Raw genomic sequence first — 21,324 nt, forward strand, 5'->3', positions numbered from 1 at the left:
AAAAAGAAAGAAGAAGAAAAGAAGTATAAGTAGATAGATGCTTTCCGGCAATTATCCACCGCACCGTAGTCTTCTGGAGGAGAGACTGTGCGTTGTCAGGAGACGCAGACATGATTCAGAAGCAGAATTCAGTAGAAAAACGACGATGATATTGGGGCTGGCACACCGGAATATTCGACATGCCACATATCTCTCTTCTCGGATTCCTTCTCAAGAATCCAGGCAATCCCCTCACTTTTTTTCATTCTTTCAATGGAAGAACAAGAGTTTTTCTGGTGGAAAGTAGCTCAGTTCATTGACGATTTGTTTTGAATAAAGATGATTTCATATTTTGATAAATGTGTATTTGTATAGTTTAATGAAATTTCAATTCAGATACAAAAACTTCGAAAATTGAGCCCAATTCTGGTATCTTCGTTTTGATTTATTCCTAATCATGCAGTTGGTGCCAACAGGTAAATGATGTTTCGGTATTGTGACATGTAGAGTTGCTACCGTAATCTATAAACTTTTAAAAAACTTGTATAGTGACTCAGCTTTTAGCAAATCGGTTTTTGAGATGGCTACAGTATCAGTATCCCTTCCCGCATGATTCAGTTAAAAATTACTAACTTACAAAGAGTGTCACAGTCTCTCTGCCTGTTCAATGAACTCAACATTTTGAGGATAGTCAGAAAACATCTAGAGATTCAACTTTGTAATTTGAAGTTTTTTATGCAAGCTCATCCCAGACAGTTACAGCCGATAGAAAAACTTCGCGATCCTTTTCCCTGCTGGGAAAATCGCATAACTATACGAAGAGTGCTTGTACAAAACATCATTGTGCTCAGTACTGTAGTTCTAACTTTTTAAATATAAAATTACCCAAAACCCAATAATTTTCAATTAGTAACCTGTTTCTCACTTTCCAGACGATCCTGACGAAAAGATCCGTCGACCGTCGAATGGCATCCAAAGTACCACCCTTCCCACAGATGGTCCAGTCACAGAAGAACACAAAGATCCAGCAAGAGAACAATGGTCTGGGAAGGTACTCTATTTTTCTCCATCTCTCTCTCATCTCTCATATCCTCCTATTCCAGCTCGACTTCCTTCTATCCGTCGTCGGATTTGCTGTAGATCTCGGAAACATTTGGCGGTTCCCATATCTTTGTTTTAAAAATGGAGGAGGAGTCTTCCTGATTCCTTACTCCATTATGGTCCTTCTCACCGGCGTTCCCTTATTTTATATGGAATTGTGTTTGGGACAATATTATAGAAAAGGAGCAATCACAACGTGGGGAAGAATATGCCCATTGTTCAAAGGAATTGGATATTGTGTTATTCTGACTGCATTTTATGTCGACTTCTTTTATAACGTCATTCTTGCATGGGGACTTCATTATCTTTATACTTCCTTTAGGTGAGTTCAAATCTTCCCAACGGATTCAATAATTCAAATTTTCAGTTTCAATCTCCCATGGGCATCATGTAACAACACTTATAATTCGGCTGCTTGCTATGAACCTCACTGGTCTGAAGACGGAACAACAATGTGTCGGAGTGCAAATGAATCTGTCTCTGCTGAAAAAATTTCAGCTGCTGAAGAATATTTTTAGTATGAATCTAAGAAACGGGGTGGTATTAACAGTTTGATTTCAGTAAGGGATTTCTGGGACTTCACGAAGCGAATGCTCCAAACTCTCATGTCATTCGAAGTGTTACCGATCTGGGAAGTGTTCGTTGGGATATTGCGGTAAGCTTCAAATCTTGAATTTTTGAAATTTATTCGTTTCAGCTCTCTCTATTCGTTGTCTATCTGATCTGCTATTTTTCAATGTGGAAAGGAATTCACACTTCCGGAAAAGTTGTCTGGTTTACTGCTCTTTTCCCATATGTTGTACTTGGTATTCTATTTATTCGAGGAGTAACTCTTCCCGGATGGCAGAAGGGAATCGAATATTACCTTCGTCCAAATTTTGAGATGCTCAAGGTAATATATTAGAGGGAATGACAAGATCGGACATAAGAATTTCAGAGACCATCTGTCTGGCAGGATGCTGCAACCCAAGTGTTTTTCTCTCTTGGACCTGGATTCGGAGTTCTTATGGCGTATTCATCTTATAATGATTTCCACAATAACGTTTATGTGTAAGTGGATGAATCTTCCATCTCAATAGCAAATCAAAAATTCCAGCGATGCCCTCTTCACCTCCTTCATCAACTGTGCCACCTCTTTCCTCTCCGGATTCGTCATTTTCTCAGTTCTCGGATATATGTCATGCAAATCTGGAAAACCAATTGAGGCAGTAGCTCAAGAAGGACCCGGACTCGTGTTCGTTGTCTATCCGGAAGCACTTTCCACTATGCCGTATGCTCCGTTTTGGTCGGTTCTCTTTTTCTTGATGCTCATGACTCTCGGATTGGATTCTTCGGTATTTTAAGAGTTTTTTGCTCTGACAGATTCTGATAAAAGAAGTTTCAGTTCGGTGGATCTGAAGCAATCATCACTGGTCTCTCTGATGAATTCCCTATTTTGAAGAAGAATCGAGAGATTTTTGTCGGATGCCTCTTCTCTTTCTACATGATTATCGGAACCGCAATGTGTACTGATGTAAGAATACTGATTGGCGGACAAACTGAAAATTAGAGAATTTTCAGGGTGGAATATTGATAATGGAATGGTTGATCATTTACGGAACCACTTGGGGCCTTCTGATTGCTGTCTTCTGTGAGGCAATGGTTATCGCCTACATTTATGGTACAATCTGAAACTGACAGGAACCTAAAATGATTTTTCTATTCTTCCAGGACTCCGCCAATTCGTGCGTGACGTCAAAGAGATGATGGGATTCAGACCAGGAAACTACTGGAAGTTCTGTTGGAGTTGTGCTGCCCCCGCGATTCTTTTGGTGAGCACGAAGGTCCAGTTCTGATTTCCATATATAAGATTTTCAGTCAATGATCATATCGAACTTCATAAATTATCAAGCGCTCACCTACCAAGACTACAAATATCCGACAGCAGCCAACGTGATAGGAATCATTTTCGCGCTCTCCGGCGCCTCGTTTATTCCGTTCGTAGGGATCTACAAGTTTGTGAATGCAAGGGGGAACACCATGTCCGAGGTTTGTCTCTTTTTCAATGAGAACATCCATCCAGAATCATTTTCAGAAATGGCAGCGAGTGACAATGCCGTATCGTAAACGACCCAACCAAACCGAGTATATTCCGATTCCCACCACTCAGCCACACTGTGACATTATGCTTTGAATAGGTCTCTCTCTCTCTCTTTTATTTTCTACTTTTCCTTAACCTTAGTTTCTCCTTTCGTTTACACTTTCTACATTACACCCCTTTCTTTAGCCCCCTTCCGTTCTTCTTCTCTATTTCCTTTGATTTTCCTTTTGTTTTACACTTTTTTCTTTTTCTCTTTCAAGAACTTTCTCTCTCTTTTCATTTTTTAGATTCTCCTAACTTTTTTCTCCGAACAGTAACATGTTTAATAAAGTTCCTTGACCCATTCTAGCAGTTATCCATCCAAAAAACCCCCGATTTCACACAAGAAGTACAGTAACCGGTTATGAGAGACACAACAGTTTTGTTCCTTTTCCAGCCAACACACATCTTCATTTTCTTCTGTTACAACGAACCGCTATTCATCGGTGGTGTAATTGAACGTTGTCATGGATGTCTCTCTCCGTCTCATTTATGAATTTTTCAATGTGTATTCCCATTAACATTTTGATTGAAATATTAGTTGTTCCAAAAACCAAAGTTTGTCAGGAAACCTGATCTGGTCGAGAGTGTGTTTGATGGTTTTCTAAACAAATGGTTTGAGTTGTGAAGACACTGGAGACGAGGGGCAGTAGGTTTTTTGGTTTCACTTTTTGACAGGTTGACAGGTTACTTTGGTAGGTCTGGGGGACTTCAAGAGGTAGCTTAATTAGCGAGCGGGAATTCCAATATCTTTCGTTATTTTCCCTAAATCTGTTTCTGTTTATCAAAATTTTTTAAAATTAACTAATCAAGTTTTCCTTTCGTGAATATAACTTGCACATGGATAGCCATTTTCAGTATCTTTCATCAAATTGTATGAATACAGGACAGTAAAAGTGGTCCATCTTTAGGCACGAAAATAGAAAGTCTAAAAGATTTCAAAATAGCAGTATAACTATTTACTGATTGATCTACATTTCACAACTGATAATTGTTTTGTGTGAGCTCACCTATAAGAATCGGAGTCATCCAAATTTCACTGTAAAAAGATTGAGTTCTCTCTTTGAAGATTGAGTTCTGATATCAAATCTAACTCTCTGAAATTTTTATGGATTCGGGGTTTTTCAGTGAGGTATAAGTGAGTGATTTTCATGGTACTGAGGATCCATCATTATTATTTCAAAGGATAAGTGGAATGCTCTCCAATAATTACCTCGTTTCTCATCCTTCAATCATCTTGTCACACTTTATTACTCTTCCCCCTCTTCAACATGTCCTCCTGATGTCTCCACCTTGTTTCCTTCTCCTTCTCCAACCAGGTGTTCTTCTTCTACGTTGCCGCATCCTGCTCTCACGGGCCATTTTCTCCTCCCTCTCCTCTACGTCTCCTCTCTCTCTATCTTCCGTACCGTTTTGTCCCTCCATTAATAATCATCTGTTCCAGCCCACCGGAACTTGTCTTCTGTTCAACAACTCACATGTATTAATTCGATTAGATTTTGCCGATTAGTACAGTACATATTTCTTTTCATTTCTTGTTCACGATTAAGCTATGCATGACGAAGATTTCTGTTGCGCTGTATGCTTGGACTTTTTCATTGAGGTGGGTCACATGTCATAGGGGTTTTCGTATACTTCATATTTTTATGTTTCAGCCCTGTATCATAAAATGCGGCCACTCGTTCTGCCATTTATGCATTGAAAGTCATTTGAACATCACTGAAAAATGTCCGTTGTGTCGTGCATTTCCCGGGAATCCAATAAAAAATCGGTGAGTTGATTTATGAATTTTTCAAAATTTCATGTTTAGTTTGAAATGTGAGTTTTCAGTCATTGACTGGCGGTTTCTTTGATATGAAAGCAATTAATTATTATTTCAGACAACTAGAATCTCTAACAATGAGTTATATATCATTTCGGAATCTATCGACTTCTTACTATGAAAGAATGAAATCAAACAGGAAAAAGTTGGTTCTTCAACAGAAAGCACTCTTGATTATATACACAGAGTTGAGTGATAAACCTGGTCAATCAACAGAACTGCATAATTTAATGAAAGTGAGAGCATCAATTTTTGAAATGACACCTAAAGTTTCATTTTCAGAACGTGCAAGACGAAGAACTAAAATCTGAAATCAGAAGGCAAGTGAGGCAACAAGTTGGCATCGGGTTGGAACATATTGGAGATCTGGAAGGGGACACTGTAACTATTCGTCTGAAGTCTTCTTCATCAAAATAGATGCGTGTATATAAGGAACTTTGTATTACTGTGTAAATAAAAAATTATTTGTCAGACTTTCTTTGTTTGTGTGCTTCTGATTACGCAACTTTCATTGAGATGACCTCTCAGTGAATTCGTTTGTTTATTGTCCCATAAATTTCCTTTCCTGACACAAATTGACAGAAGTTTTCTCTGCGAGAAGCTAACAGGTGCCATCTGCGGTTCCTTTCCATTTCATTCCATATCTCAAGGTCTCGAGGTTTTACTCAAAATTTTGATTATAAAGAGTTAAGATACATGACGTCTAGACATCCGACGTCACAAGTATCATACAAAATAATTGTCTCTCGGGGGATTCCCATCTGAAGAGCTCGTGTTGTCATAGCATCAAGCCCGAGTCGTCGTGCCAGGCGTTTTTTTTTCGTCATTGCTTTACGAGAAACGAAATGAGAAGCGATTCGATCTATACGAAGTGTGTTGTATACATTTGAGAGCTCTGGGAGTCTTTCTTGTACTTCTGTGTAAGTGATATTCCATAGTTTATGTGATTCTTTGAAACACAATATGACGTGTGTCAATAGGGAATTTCAAAAGATCAGGAGATGACGGTTTCAGACAGAGTATAATCACCTTTTAGTTTTGAAAATGAAGTTGTAGTCAGAGGATTTCAGTTTCATTCTGCTCAGTTGTTCTTTCAAAGTATTTGAATTTAGTCCTCTTATTTATAACAGGAATAGTCAACAAAATCATAGAGTCCACCCTAATTACTTTGATAACACGTGCTAAATGAAATTCATCATCTCTTTCTCTCCAAGCTCCGCTTTCTCAATTTCTCAATTTCCTAATTCAACTAAAACACTCATTTCACATCTTCAGAACCTTACATAAATATAAAACTTTTCCGAAGCCAGTCTCCACTTTATTACCTATAATAAAATGAACCTTTTTCTTCTTCTTCAACTCATAAAATTTCAAGTTTTCGATCTTTTGAATCCAGTGGTTTTCCTCGTTCTTGTAATCTAACTTTTAAAGAAAAGGAATGCACTAGATGATTCATAAAACTTCTTCCCATGTAGAACGTAGTATCTATTGAGATTTCTCTCGATACAGAAGAAATTATTCGAAATAGGGTATTCTTGTACCCGGATCCATTCCGTCTCCTCTCATAATTGTAGTTGCTTTTTGTCGTTTCATGCCGGAAAAGATCGAAACATTTCCTTATATCTCTGAGTTCTGTATCCCTGTTCCTTATTAGTTTCTGGGACCTTGGGGATGTCGAATTCGTTTTCGAAATTTTGATTTCCGGATGTTTATTCTTCACGAGACATATAATTCCCGGGTATCGCTCGTATCTTTTCAAATAAGCACATAAATCTCTCTCATGCCAAAAAAAATGTGGGCGAGACATGGACAAAGCCTGAACATTATTGTACCGTTCTATGATTTTATTTATTTATTTTTCTCATTCAAACCCTTTTTCGTTTTTGGATTTCTCAGCTGTATTTGAAAACTGAGTTATTTGTGTATTTTATATCTTTGGTCTAGAGTTCTCTTCTATTTTTCCATTCTTGTTTCCTTGGTGCCACGTCAGTTTTCATATAAATCATCACGAGAGGAGTGTTTCAATGCCATTCCTTCTTTCTTTCACCCAGGTTTGTGGTTCAGTTTTTATTCAGATTTCTTTCTACTAAATGTTCCAAATAAAGAAGAACTCGTGTCACTTCTTCTGATTTTCGAATATAAATGTATCCGTTCAACAATAGAAAAAGAAAACCAACACACTTTTTTCTCTTCGTTTATTCCCACCCTCTCATTTTTATTCCGTTTATTCATTCGTTCAACTCTCGCTTCTCGCTGTTTCTGCTTGCACAATTATTCGTTTTTTGGTTAGTTCTTGTGGGATAGAACGTTCTGGAAACATTTAAAATTTTGAGAGTAGGAATACAGTTCAGAAACGGAGACTATGCAAGGAGGATTTTGATTGTAAAACTTAGTAGTTTTGTAATCAACGATCCAAACAGAATCGCAGCACAGTTTTCATAATCCCGCTTCACCGAAACTGATTATAATGTCGTAAGAAACAAAAAGACACCGAGAAAACAAATGTCAACTTTTTGAATGAATTCCGGCTGAGAGAAGTTATGAAGTTAATGAAGCGTTTATACAAAAGAGTACAGTTTTTAAGCCAAATCTTCGGATCTTTGGATTTTTTCATTACAGTACTTTCATAACATTGTGGTTCATAGCAATCGCTGCAAACTTCTAAACTCATCGCCTATTGAATATAACTGAAACGTCACTGGAAATCGTGAAAGCTTTTAGCAGTGAGTCTAAATACACTGTTTCCTAGAATACCCTCCCTCACTAACAATATTTTTCAAATAGACCCACTATGCGATGTCCAAAAGTATAATTTCTTTGAACAAATCTTGTCAGAAAGTGTTGATATCATCTTCCAGACCTCCATAATCATTCATCAGAAGTTCTAGAAGAGAATGTTACGATTTTGAGATTATTATATACAACATGCACTCTGTGGATGGAATGAAAATACAATATTCATCAAATTGTTGTATTTGGAGGCGGAGGAAGTCTAGCTATCATTTTTCTGCGGCTGGCTAGCTAGTCTCGTTTTTTTCTCCGGAGAGATGTATAATCAACTCATAAACTTTCTGCCGTCAAAACTATGTGTCTATCAGAGTGACAACAAGAAAACTACTGATAAAGAAAGCACATAATAATTGTTTTCTATAGTTATTATGCAAGAATGTTTCCTGTTTTCTTCAAGTGAATGAGACCAGGCACTCGATTGATTTCTGTCGAATCATAACTATCGTCCGAATGAAAATTCGTTTTTCTGTAGTCACGAGAAGTGGTGGCACAAAAGAATTATCTCGATTTAAAATCTTTTTTCGCCGGAGTACATCTTGACATTGTACTGTGTTAAAATTTCGTTCCCACTAATACTTTTTCTTTAAGATTCATGTGAATTCAGTTCAACTTATTTCAATTTGAACTCTCATTAAAACTCCCTCATCCGATTGTGAAACAGCTCTCATCATGAAAATCAAAACAACAGACTGCATACAGGTGTCTCTTTTTCCTTCTATTCTCTCATTCTCTATTTCTCTTTTTCTGTTTCAACTGAACCTTGCCACCAGCCGGTCACTTTCTCTCTCTCTTTTCATTTCTTTTCCATTCATTCATTCCGTTCATTCTCTTCTTCCATTCTACCACTTCTCATTACTCAAACCATCCATTTTTTCCGGTGCTGCACTGCCCAAAAATGCCATGGTGTCAGTGTCGACCACGCTTCGCCCCGGTGATTTATGTGCTCTTCTTCTATGCGATGTACATGTTGATGGTGTTCCCAGTGATGGAGTTATTGGGTTATGGAATGAAAATTCTGATGGGGATTGACATTGGAACACAGTCTTCGATGACTCGATGGGTTTATGGAATCTGTCTGTTCACTTTCGTCCCGTGCTATCTCATCATCTTCTACTCGAGTTGGGTAAAGCACAGAGCCAAGCCGTTGTTCACTCCAAAATGGAAAACTAAGTAAGTCGTGAGGAGAATGTATGCAGCCTTCAGCACGCTTATCTAGATGACCTATTCGGCATTGAAATTGTGAGAGGGATACTTGTGAACAAAGGTCGTTCAATTTAACATCTGTTTTCTTCTCCAAACGAACCGCAAAATTTTTCCGAAAAGTAGTCGATCAGGCACCACATTTCAAATATTCTATTTTTTCAGCGAACCAATGGAAGAAGACGACGTCCAGTGCACCATCTGCTATGATCTGATTGTCGATGTGAGCTCTTTCTGATCTTCATTCCACTCCTAATCCACAATTTTCCAGCCTCGAACCCTCCGTTGCCAACATTCTTTCTGCAAAAAGTGCATTGATCAATGCCTTCCTCTCACCAGACGATGCCCTTCATGCCAACAATGGGTCTATTGGAGCCGAAAGAATAAGTGAGCGATCAAATTACTCTCATAACTATAATATCTGTGACACAATTTGTTTATAGATTGTTCAAATCGAAAGTTTTGCTTTGGGTTCGAGAGCAAGGAAGAGAGGAAGAATACGAGGAGGTTCTCAAAATTAAAGCGGATATCAAACCACCAAAGTATGGATGTTGGACAAGATTCTGGCCTCTGGTTTTGCCGTTTTTTGAGGTGAATCTAATCAGAGATGTACGTCTTTCTATGTTAATTTATGTGAATTAGTTTGTTTCCTTCTATCTAAACCACAATCTCTCGAAGATTCTTATCTTTATCTATTGCTCCAGGTCCCGGAGCGAGAGAACCAACGCCGCCTCAACGGACGTCGCCGTCGACGTCATATGCGTGGAGCTGTAGTCGAGCCAGTCCCAGCCGGAGAACCTGATTCTCTTATTGTCCGTGTTGTAGATGAAGTCGAAGAAGACGTTTCTCTCGAACGACCACCAACTCCAGTTCCTCCTCCACTCGAATCTCCTGATGAACCCTCTGTTCCATTCAGTCATTCTGAATCCATTGAACTCTCTGAATGCATAGAATCCCCTGAAATCTCTGAATCCTCAATCGAACCAGTTGAATCTCCAACTACTGTATCGAATATCCCCGAACCGTCTGATCCTCTTCTCTCTTCTTCTTCTTCCCTCTCCTCTGTTCATAAGTCAACCCATCAATCCCTCGATGAAATTGTCTGAATCTCCAATCCCCTATATTTCAAGTGCACTCCGTATCATTTTTCTTTCAATCTCAAATCTTTGTCGTTTTTCACTGTTCTTACAACCATTGAGTTGCTTTCACTCTGATAGTTTTAAATCCATCACTCCGGGCCTAGATCTTTGTCACTTCCTTCCCCGTTCTCTCTCCCAAACTTTCCAGGTTTTGTCACTTTTCTTTACCATCACTTTCCATTTTTCGGTAAATTCAATTTCTGAATACAGTTCTCTCTCCTTCTTTTCGGTTAATAAATATTTGGTTTAATTATGCACGCTAAAGCCAATTAGCACAAGAATGAAAGGAAGGCCGTGAGAATATGTCGCTCCCTTCAGATATGACCACCTGCCCTTCGACGGGTTCAGTGGGGCAAACACAAGACAATAACAGATTGGAAGAAAGACGATTTGGTTTAAAAAGGAGGCAGGTGTCACCTCTCTTTTTCTATTCATTTTATCCGGAAAACCGAATACATTTTTGACGATTGAAGAGAAGAGAATCGTACTGTCGCTTCTCCTCGTATTCTCATGACTCGTAATCTATGAGAAAGCTTTTCCTTTTTTCGCTGTGACTCACAAAAAAGACCATCCCTTTTATTCTATGAAGTTGACTCGAAAAAAAAGATACGAATTGTTTTCTTTCCTAACAACTTCTGAGAACCATTTTTCTAACTGGTTTTCTATTTCTAATTAAATCTTTTGAATCATTATAGTATACTATGCAACTAAACTTCTATATAGTTGTATCTTTGAATCACTTATTCCTTACTTGAATTATTAATCACTACCCCGTTTTTCACTCCGATCTTTCTTACAAATCAAGGAAAAACCTAACGCCAACTCATGTGCCTCTATTTTTCAAACCTCATTTTCCAGTTCTTGAGTTATAACTCATCTCGGAAATTATATCAAGAGCTATTCTTATCTCCACTGTGTTTTAAGCTTCAATAAAATGAATTTATCCATCTCAAAAAGCAAAAGTTTAACGCAGTCAGCAGGATTCGAACCTACGCGGGCAGAGCCCAATTGATTTCTAGTCAATCTCCTTAACCACTCGGACATGACTGCGGTGTCTAGGCCATGGTTTCATTGAATTACACAAAAGTGACATGTAGCATCAATCAGCTAGAGTTGAGGTTGTTCAAATACATCGAATGTGTTTTTGAATTTTTATGATTTTTTAGAGCTGTATGAAGGGCACGGTATCAGTTTCGAAGTTGAAAAAAGAGAGATAATTTGAAACAAGAAACGAGTTGTGGGCGCCTTTTTTGGGGGTTTATTACTAAGAGTCTAGGAGTTACTCTCGAGGAAGACAATATTTTTCATTGAAAATCCTTCGTTCCACGAGTTGGCCAATGTGTATGCAATCAAATTCAGATACTTCCTTATAAATGTGAACCAATCAGCTAGAGATGAGGTTGTTCAAATAGATCGAATAACTTTTTGAATTTTGATGATTTTAAATAAGAGCTGTGTGAAGTGCACGGTATCAGTTTCCAAGTTGAAAAAGTGAGAATTTGAAATAAGAAACGAGATGTGCGCTCATGGGCGCCATTTTTGGGGTTTATGACTAGGAGTCATTCTCGAGGGAGAGAAGACAACATTTTTCACAGAAAATTCCCTACGTAAGCAATTAAAATCCGATACTCTAATATAGATGAGAACCGAGTTGTTTTTCTTTCACAAAGTACTATTTGCTTTAGTTTCAGATGCACAGTTTCACGTACACAGTAGATAAAAGTACACGTTGGTCCAAAAATAAAGTTGACTGATAAAAAGTGGGAACTCCAAGTGTGTATCTGCATATAATCCTCCATCGCAGCTGAACTAACACACTCTACTCTTTATCATAATATCAAAGTTTGTACAGCGTATTCTAAAAATGAATCACAAAATGCAATTCCCAGGTCAGAGACATTCAAGCACAAACACACATGTACAAACTTTCCATATTTGCAAATCTAGTTTCTTTTTTGAAACTTCTTTTCTTACTTTTCCCTTAATAGATTTCATCAATTCCCTTGTATTTTTTATCATGATGCAAGTTACAGATAACGTCATTTTTTGACCCTTTGTAAGTCACATGAAAAATTATTGGGAACTGTGCTCTTCTCCCTTTTCAACCGTGTCCAAAAAGATAAGAATCACAATGTGATTAGAAAAGAAAAATGGGCGGCTCATTCTTGAAATGTCCAAAACATTCTCGTTTCCTTTCTGTCTCTCCGAAATAATACAAAACATTCCCTCCGTCTTGTGATACATCGTAGTCATCCGGTTGTCCTACATTTTTGTGTGAAGCTAGATTTTAGTGGAACAAAATTTCGATTTCGTTTGGTAGGCGGTTGAGCCGGGTGGTCAGATTGATGTTTTTGATGTATGGGATGGTTGAGAGGAGGCGGAATATAAAAGTGTTAGAATCGAAGAAATTGACCAGTCTTTTGATCTTTTTCGAATCGGTTTGGAATTTCGGAGGTGTCTGAATTTTGACTATTCGTGGAATCTGACCTAGTTTTGACCAAATTGGTAGACAGATTTAGTTGAACTTAAACTTACGAGGACTAATATTTTCTATTCATCTAATCGAGAAACGACCCACGGCATACTAATGACCTACATAAACGAGAATACCTTCCCTAATCAAAAATTCTGAAACTCAAAAAATATATGAGCCTGTAAATATTCGTCGGAAAATCATGATTCCTTCCGTTCAACTTCATCCCTCACTTCCTGCTGTTATCAAAACTTTCAAAGATCATACAACTCCTTCCAACTTTCATTTTATCACTGCCATCTCTTTCTCGACTTTCAAAAGTTTTATTAACCACTTTTCCGTTTCTTCGGTCAACCATTCAACCTTCTTATCAGTCTCCTTTCACTCTCCACCCTCTAACCTACTCCCAGATAAATTAACTTTTGTTCTCCTTTTCTGAGATCTGAAAATGTCTCTATTCATACAACACCAAATCAAAATCTTCTCCATATTTTCAATCTAGACAACTCATTTAACCAGATGTCCACGTGCCACGTGACTCTTTGACATATAAACATCGTCATCTTGATAAGAAAAGATACCGTTTTAATTTCGTTATTATTGTTTCTCTCTCTAGATTCACAACAAAATCTGATAGTTTTGTTTAGTGTTTCGTAGGGATACACAGGTCTTTTCGAATATGTTTTTTCCGAATATTTTCTCTTTTTCTCTCTCGTTTCTTGTTTCAAATTATCTCTTTTTTTCAACTTTTTTTCAACTTGGAAACTAATACCGTGCACTTCACACAGCTAGCTGCAGCTCTAAAAAATATACGAAATTAAAAAACACATTCGATCTATTTGAACAACCTCAACTCTAGCTGATTGATGCTACATGTCACTTTTGTGTAATTCAATGAAACCATGGCCTAGACACCGCAGTCATGTCCGAGTGGTTAAGGAGATTGACTAGAAATCAATTGGGCTCTGCCCGCGTAGGTTCGAATCCTGCTGACTGCGTTAAACTTTTGCTTTTTGAGATGGATAAATTCATTTTATTGAAGCTTAAAACACAGTGGAGATAAGAATAGCTCTTGATATAATTTCCGAGATGAGTTGTAACTCAAGAACTGGAATCGTTAAAGGCTGTTATTTTCCAGGTCAAAATAATAACAAATGTGATGAAACATTTCACGATTGAGAGTTAGGTAAGCTGGGAGTAAGTAAACAATGATGCAACTCTGATAACTTATAACACCGAGCAATAACTTCCATCTGGTGCGCATATTAGGTTCTGTTGATAAGCAAAGTTTCAAATATTGTGCTCCAGAAAGTTTTCCAGTTCCCCGTAACAGTTCAACTATTCCAATCACCAAACCCAACCCCTTTTAATCAGGATCAAAAAGTGTTACGTGCGAGTACTTTCGACTGATAACAGTCTAATCCAGCAGACCTTTCAATTTCATATATAGTATCACGTTCTTACTTCGTTTCCCTTTTCAAATAAACTACATCCAGGCAGAAAGTCTTCCCAGTATTTGTATTCTTGATACACATTTTCGTTTGATTCATATTCAAAAACAAATATTCTTGTTCTTCCTTCCTCAAAAAATACAATATTCCATTCCATTTCCTTCTTTTTACTACATTTTCTATATTACTTCATTAGTCACTTCTCATTTCCTTTGTTTCCAATGAAATAACGGGAAACTTGGGCTGCAAAATTATTGAAAAGCACTGTGTTTGTTCAATGACATAGAGAGAGTTTAGCCCCCACATTTAGACCTCCAATATGTTCGCTTTTTCTTTTTCTGTATGTGTCATCCACTATCTCTTTTCTACTTTAAATATTCCTATTTTCTGATTACTTACTCTCGAGAGTATTGAAATATCATGTCTTTTTTAGCGATCCCAATGCCTTTCAGTCGGAATGCACAAACTTCAACGACACAGAGTCCAGCATGTTTGGTGAGTTGAATTTTGGGTTTTTGAGTTATAATTTAGTGGTACGGTTTTGAGTTCAAGTGAGAAAAATTATATGTTGAGACATTTACTCGAATACTATAAAAATCAGGTTTTCTAATATGCGTCTACAAATTAAAGTTAGTTTTTCTCAATTTAAACTATACTCATGGGATATCGATCAGATATTTCTTCAAACTCTAAAAACCTTAAAATTTTGACCATCTTTCAGGAGAATGACCCAAACTGTGACCTCATGAGATACCTCATTGCTTTGGTTGTTTTCATTGGACTCATTGCGATTTTCATGTTCGGATGCAAAGCTGCAATCAGATTATTAACAAAGAAAAGGTACGTTCTATTCTATTCCTGTTGATGTCTTTAATTGAAAGTTCGCAGTGACCAGTGATCAACTTGCTAGATAGTCACTAGATAACAAACTGTTTTTATGGAAAACCTGATGATGTTTCAAATAATTTTTCGACTTTTCTATGTTTGCAAATGAAGGGAGAGTTGAGTGTATTTGATCAACTGTTCCTGTTCTTGTTTGTTTGACTTTTCTTAAATAGAATAAGATGGACGGTGCTGAAAATGTTCAGACGCTGGAAGTAGGGTTAAAGTTACTTTTTTTTAGAATCACTGCTCTCTAGTGTACTTTTCATATCAACCAAAAAGTAAATAGCTACAATAAATAAGTAAAAGCCATTTTCATAGTTTCAGAGTTCTTCAGAAATACTTAAACGGAATTATTTTTGGCATCGCAAATCAGTTTTTTGCCAGGTATCCAATTATTGAACCTAAAAGAGCCTTTTGACTGTCTTATTAGTCCCATACCTGTAAACGGATGACGGAAACAGCAAATATTTCTCTGGAATGAAATAACTTTTAATTTTTCTATACAAGAGATGTCCCCTTTTGTTAAAATGATCATATTGCGACTACGTCAACTAAAGTTTTTATAGGTCATAACAGAAGTGTTGTATCTCGTGCTAATAGAGAACAATGTATATTAATCACTCGTTTATTAGTGATTCAGAATACTAGAATGAGGGGGACAAGGGTAACAATCCTTCACGGGTCACGTTCCGGATTCAGGTATCAAAACTACAACTGACTTTAGAACGAGAGGAAAAGAATGACAATTCCTCTTCGCGGGCAAACGGGGGAATACGAGGGAAAGCGGGTAGATCAAAAATAATATAAATCTTTGTGACTAAATAAACAACGTCACAACACCTCCCTACGTAAAGATAAAACATACTGGTTAATCAGGGGTTGTCCTTCTTGGCTGAACTGGAGACGGAGCAAGTCGTTGTCCTTGAACTGCTGTAGTTGTTGACTGACTTGACGAAGGTTGAGTAGATGCCCTTAACTGAACTTGTTGCGCTGGAGATGATGATGTCCCTTGACCTTGATGCACTCGTTGTAGTGAATCCATGACTGGTGTAGGTGTCATATCCCTCTTCGCTTCATCGGTAGACTTCTTTGTTGACCAAACTGTCGGTAACTCGAACACGTCGAACATAGTGGTAGCCCACTCATGCTCCTTGCTTTGCTCCTGTGTTGACTCCTCCAATCGCATCTTCATTTGATTGGCATGTACAACACGCTCTCGTCCGTCATTCAGACCGATGACGTAGACGACTCGACCTTGTCGCTGGTTAACCTTTCCAGGCTTCCACGACCATGTATTCTTCTCGAATACCTTCACAAATACAGAATCACCTTTACGGTAACTTCTGGCTTTCACTCCGTGATGCTTATCAAACTGTTCTTTCATTGCCACTTGCTCTGAATCTACAGTTTTGTTCAACTGCGGCATCATCAACGATAACCTTGTTCTCAGACGCCTTCCGAGATGAACCTCCGCTGGTGTCAAACCTCCAAGAGCATTTGACGGTGTTGAGCGATAGTGTAACAGAAATTGTGATAAAATCTCAGTGTCCACACTTCCCTCCCCTTTTAACTTTTTCAATCCTCTCTTCAATGTGTCAACAAATCTTTCTGCTTGACCGTTCGATTGAGGATGAAATGCTGGTGAGCGAACATGCTCAATTCCTGCATCTTGGCACATCGTGGCAAATTCCTTTGACACGAACTGTGTACCATTATCAGAAACCAAAGTTTCAGGGTAACCGTGTTGACTGAACATGTCTTTCAATGTTCCGACGGTCGAAACTGCCGATATCGACTTCACTATCTTAACCTCTGCCCATTTTGATTTAGCATCAACTGCGACAAGATAGTATTGTCCGTTCTCTGGACCTGCATAGTCGATATGAACTCTTTGCCAAACACGCTCCGGTGTCTTCCATGGCTGTAATGGGATCTTTCTAGGGATCTTCCCACCTTGACTAATAGTGCACGACGACACTACCTTCTCCATGACCTTTGAAGTTCCCTGTACACTTGGACGCTTCGATCTGACGACCGGTGTTGCATTCTCCTTTACCTTGAGAACTGTCTTCTTTTTAACACACCGTTTTAGTCCCTTCTTGAACACCTCCGGAAACTTTCCGTTCAATCCCCCATGGATTCCATCTGTGTTTGAATGTGTCAGCTCATTGACCATCATTCCCATGTGATAAGACATCTCTTTAGATCTTCCGATTTAGTCTAACCCCAACAGATTTCCGTGTTCTCGGACATACACATAACCAGTACCTACTGATTCTTTGAGTCTGAACTCCACTAGCGCCCTGCCTAGTATCTTCAACTCATTTCCACTTGCTGACTTCACTTTAGATCTACATCTCTCCAAGTCAGGCTTTCCTATTCTACTCCAATCTTCCCTTCCGATGAGAGTGATATCAGATCCAGTATCCAACTGAAACTCCACCGACTCACTATTCACATCTACTGACACATACTGACGGACAGAATTGACCTCAGCATCTTCCGAAGAAGCTCCACCAACTATGGCAACGTGCTGTGTCTTTCTAGATGACGAATCTTTTCTCGATCTGCAAAAACTGGACATATGTCCCTTCTTCTGACAATCGAAACATGTTGTGAGTGGTTTGGGACAATCTGGCTTTCTATGGCCACGTTTCCCACAGTTTCAACACTTTCCACCTTCAGAATTACCATCTTCTGATGTGTTCTTGTCTCTACTCTGATCCTGATTACTCGGCCTTCTAGCATACACTGCTCTCACTGCCGTATCACTTTTCTCCATCTCAGACACCGCACTAGTTTGACTCTGTATTTTCTGCCATTCTGTACACAACTCATTGATGTTAACTTTTTCTCCCAGTTCTGTCTTCTTCTCGACATATTTCAGAAAATATGCCCGAGCTTTGGTATCCTGTGTGGGATCTAACCCTCTTAGCCAAAAGAACACCTTCCAACCATCAGGGTCAATGTCTTTCAACATTGCCAATTCACACAACGCATTCACCTTGTTTGTGTATTCAACTGGAGAGTCACCATCACGAGCAATATTGATGCACGCGAATCTATGCGAGAACAAACTCTTCTTTATATCGAACATTTCTTTCAAAATGTCGACGGTATCTTTGAAGTCCACCTAATGGTGCAACTTGGGACAGATTCTTCTAGAATACTGTTCATATACCTCTTCTGACAATTTACTCACTAACAGAGCAACTCTGTTTTTGTCATCGAGACCCTTTCCTTCCTCAGTAAACGCCGTACTGTAACGCGCGTACCACTTCGAGAATGTTTTCTCGGTTTCCAAATCGAATTGGAACACCGAAATTCTACCACCAATGTCGTTCATCAACTGTGATTGTGACACGGTTAGTCCGCTTGATGTTCCCAAGGAAGCATCAATTTGACTCTTTTCCGCCACGGCTTTTGTCAAGACAGCAATGGTTTCTTCATGCTTTTTGGCTTGTTCTGCCATTTGCTTTTGCATGTATTCCATCATTTCGATGAACTTTCGGTTCATCTCTGCGTCTGACATTTTTCAATCAAACTTTAGATAAACTGGGTAACAACCAGTATCTTTAGCTTTGATCGCCTCAATCACCAGAAAAATCGATATCCGCCGGATAAAAATCCAACCGAAAAACGAATACTTTTCGTTTTCGATTACGAAAAATCGATATTTCTCCGTGAAATTGAGTGTGCTTCCGGATCCACGTTTAGCAACACACAATTCTTTGAGAACTAGAGGCAACGAAAACTGATTTGCTTTCCGGATCTACGTTTAAGCAAACAGAATTCTTAAAACTAGAGACAGAGAAAACTGATTTGCTTTCCGGATCACGTTTAAGCAAACAGGATTCTTTATCAACTTGCTAGTCTTTCTTTCCGGATCACGTTTAAGAAAAGAGCTAACAAGTAATACGGTGGTCTTCTCACTCAAACTGAGCTCGAAATCTGATCGCCACTGTTGTATCTCGTGCTAATAGAGAACAATGTATATTAATCACTCGTTTATTAGTGATTCAGAATACTAGAATGAGGGGGACAAGGGTAACAATCCTTCACGGGTCACGTTCCGGAAGCAGGTATCAAAACTACAACTGACTTTAGAACGAGAGGAAAAGAATGACAATTCCTCTTCGCGGGCAAACGGGGGAATACGAGGGAAAGCGGGTAGATCAAAAATAATATAAATCTTTGTGACTAAATAAACAACGTCACAACAAGAAGAATAACGTGTATTGTGTCCTTATTAAAGTCGTTCCTTAAAATTTTAAGACCGTCAGAATGACGTTTCTGGAAATCCGGTTTCGAATATGACGCTTTTGAAATGTTTCTTTGTTTGAATATGATCTGATGGCATAGTTCAGCCAGGTTGTAGGGCTCCATCTTCTAACTCTAAAATTCTGAACTTTCTGGCGAAGAGAATGTTTTGACCTGTTCGGTACCAGCCAGTACCCTATCCAAGTACCCCTCTCACCTATTTTGACATTCCTTTCCCTCCTTTTATTCAATTTGTTATTGCCGCCTGTTTGCCCTTCCCAGTGCTCTATTCTACCATTTCAATCAAAACATTGTACAACAAATCCAGCCATTCTTCCAAAAAATAGTACAAAAACACAATATGTATTTGGTAATGTCAGATAGACAACCACCGCTGGTTCTGTTTTCGCATTCTATATTTGTGTGCTCACTTTAGTGTCATTTTCGAAAAAGGAGGTGCATTTTCAAAACAAAACAAGGACATAGTGCTCTCTCTGTGCCTCTTATCAAATATACCATCGTGCCTTTCTGAAATCGATAACACCCATCATCATCATCATTTCCTTACTCTTTAGTTTCTACTTTTTCCCTCAATAAGAGAACCACACCCAAAGTATTACCACAAAATGTGCTGCTTTCTTCTATGTTTTCTCGATTTGTTCAGGTAAAAATGCCACGTAGAATTGGACTATTTTCGGGGATTGGTTATTAGGTTCATCATTAATTTCAAAGTCTTATCAGAGCCAATCAGTAAAAATATTTGAGTCAAAAATCATCGGAATTCTAATTATTCCAAAAATAAAATAACAATAAATCATGTGATTTCAGGAATTCAAACCCCGCCCAAAACGACACCGATGTCATCTATCCGAGAGATGGTGAGTTGAGATTAATAGGGGAAAACCGTAGTGAACGATAGACTGCTTGGCACCAAGACGGCACCGTGCCACGTTTAGCACTTCTATCTTCTCGTGAGAAACTATCCGTTTTTTTCAGACCGACATGTCAGCAGGAGTCACCAGAACTTTGGATTTATCGATCCTCCACCGAGATATGAACAAATTTTTAAACGAGGAGGAGGTGCTCCATCAGTAATCACAACAAGAGAAGCACCGAGTGTCACCAGGTCTTCTGGAGATGCAAGTTTGCCTCCAAGTTACGAACAAGCTGCAATCAATGCGAGGAGAGAAAGGTTTGTATCCAAGATCAAACATCCTTTGAGATGAAATATTCTAGAAATCAAAAGTCATGAGTTTATTTTATCATGAGCTGAAAACAGTAGTTTGATAAGTCACGAGTCTGAAAATTGATCGGAAACACTTTATCAGTTACCAGAAAACACATGAACTCTTTACAGCAAAAATTAAAAACTTTTGTTTTCAGCCGACTCCAAACAGTCATCTTGAATCAACCGGGCTTCCGAGAGGTCCCATTGACAGCTATTGATATGGAACAGTGAGTTATTGTATCAAAAAATCTGAAAACTATTTGATAACTTTCAGCCCCGCAATGCCATCCCCATCATCTACAATTTTAGACATGGAATCCGAGATTGCAAATATTCAGAATCATGCCCACGCCTGTGTTCATAGATACGATTCAAATCATGCAAACGGTATGGGTTGTATAGAAACTAATATATAGATGTAGTGGCTTCCTACCCCATATCCCAAAGAATGTATCTCAAAAACTGCATATTTTTAGTTTCAGAAGTTGCACGAACCGCAGCAGCAGTCTCCACTCCAAGCTGCTCCAACTCACTTCCCGAACTAGAAGCACCAGAAGGAGGACCACCTGGTTATGATGCAATAAGTCTCGTGAATGAGACAATTAGTGCTCGATAGCCATCTTTCATTTTATTTCTTCTCTCCTTCTCTCAAATACTTTAGTCTGAAACGATCTCTTTACTACCAATGTTTTTATCAGTTTTCAAATTCCCTCATGCCTATCATGTTTGCCATTTTGTCTGTATTTCGGTTTGTGCATAATTTTATTTTGCCTGAAAAAAGAGTGAAATGAAACATTGCTTTTATTTATTTAATATCAATTTGTAGAAAAAAGAAGCGTACATTTATAGTCGTTGTACAGAAAATACAAGTGACAAA

At 38.4% G+C, this 21,324-nt stretch overlaps 5 protein-coding genes across 5 annotated transcripts; all 5 read left to right on the forward strand.

The window, feature by feature from the left end:
• Nucleotides 1-436: 436 nt before the first annotated feature.
• On the forward strand, nt 437-3,253 carry GCK72_009388 (uncharacterized protein; the record flags this gene model as incomplete). Its single annotated transcript, XM_003112890.2, has 13 exons — nt 437-455; nt 912-1,030; nt 1,083-1,402; nt 1,448-1,597; nt 1,642-1,735; nt 1,778-1,972; nt 2,018-2,130; nt 2,177-2,414; nt 2,465-2,593; nt 2,641-2,740; nt 2,791-2,891; nt 2,938-3,108; nt 3,155-3,253. 13 exons carry the CDS (start codon nt 437-439, stop codon nt 3,251-3,253), a joined length of 1,848 nt encoding a protein of 615 aa, XP_003112938.2.
• Nucleotides 3,254-4,751: 1,498 nt separating this feature from the next.
• On the forward strand, nt 4,752-5,438 carry GCK72_009389 (uncharacterized protein; the record flags this gene model as incomplete). The annotated part of the gene is made up of 4 exons (XM_003113267.2): nt 4,752-4,802; nt 4,855-4,970; nt 5,080-5,257; nt 5,304-5,438. The coding sequence occupies 4 exons, from the start codon at nt 4,752-4,754 to the stop codon at nt 5,436-5,438; spliced, it is 480 nt and encodes a 159-aa protein (XP_003113315.2).
• A 3,268-nt stretch (nt 5,439-8,706) lies between these two features.
• Nucleotides 8,707-10,117, forward strand: GCK72_009390 (uncharacterized protein; the record flags this gene model as incomplete). Its single annotated transcript, XM_053727359.1, has 5 exons — nt 8,707-8,981; nt 9,177-9,234; nt 9,283-9,398; nt 9,455-9,602; nt 9,716-10,117. 5 exons carry the CDS (start codon nt 8,707-8,709, stop codon nt 10,115-10,117), a joined length of 999 nt encoding a protein of 332 aa, XP_053586936.1.
• Nucleotides 10,118-14,494: 4,377 nt separating this feature from the next.
• On the forward strand, nt 14,495-14,939 carry GCK72_009391 (uncharacterized protein; the record flags this gene model as incomplete). Its single annotated transcript, XM_053727360.1, has 2 exons — nt 14,495-14,569; nt 14,796-14,939. The coding sequence occupies 2 exons, from the start codon at nt 14,495-14,497 to the stop codon at nt 14,937-14,939; spliced, it is 219 nt and encodes a 72-aa protein (XP_053586937.1).
• Nucleotides 14,940-19,845: 4,906 nt separating this feature from the next.
• Nucleotides 19,846-21,063, forward strand: GCK72_009392 (uncharacterized protein; the record flags this gene model as incomplete). The annotated part of the gene is made up of 6 exons (XM_053727361.1): nt 19,846-19,883; nt 20,048-20,097; nt 20,216-20,411; nt 20,603-20,674; nt 20,722-20,834; nt 20,930-21,063. The coding sequence occupies 6 exons, from the start codon at nt 19,846-19,848 to the stop codon at nt 21,061-21,063; spliced, it is 603 nt and encodes a 200-aa protein (XP_053586938.1).
• Between the last annotated feature and the right edge of the window lie 261 nt (nt 21,064-21,324).

This window comes from Caenorhabditis remanei, chromosome III (assembly GCF_010183535.1).
Source record: "Caenorhabditis remanei strain PX506 chromosome III, whole genome shotgun sequence".
Classification (NCBI taxonomy): Eukaryota; Metazoa; Nematoda; class Chromadorea; order Rhabditida; family Rhabditidae; genus Caenorhabditis; species Caenorhabditis remanei.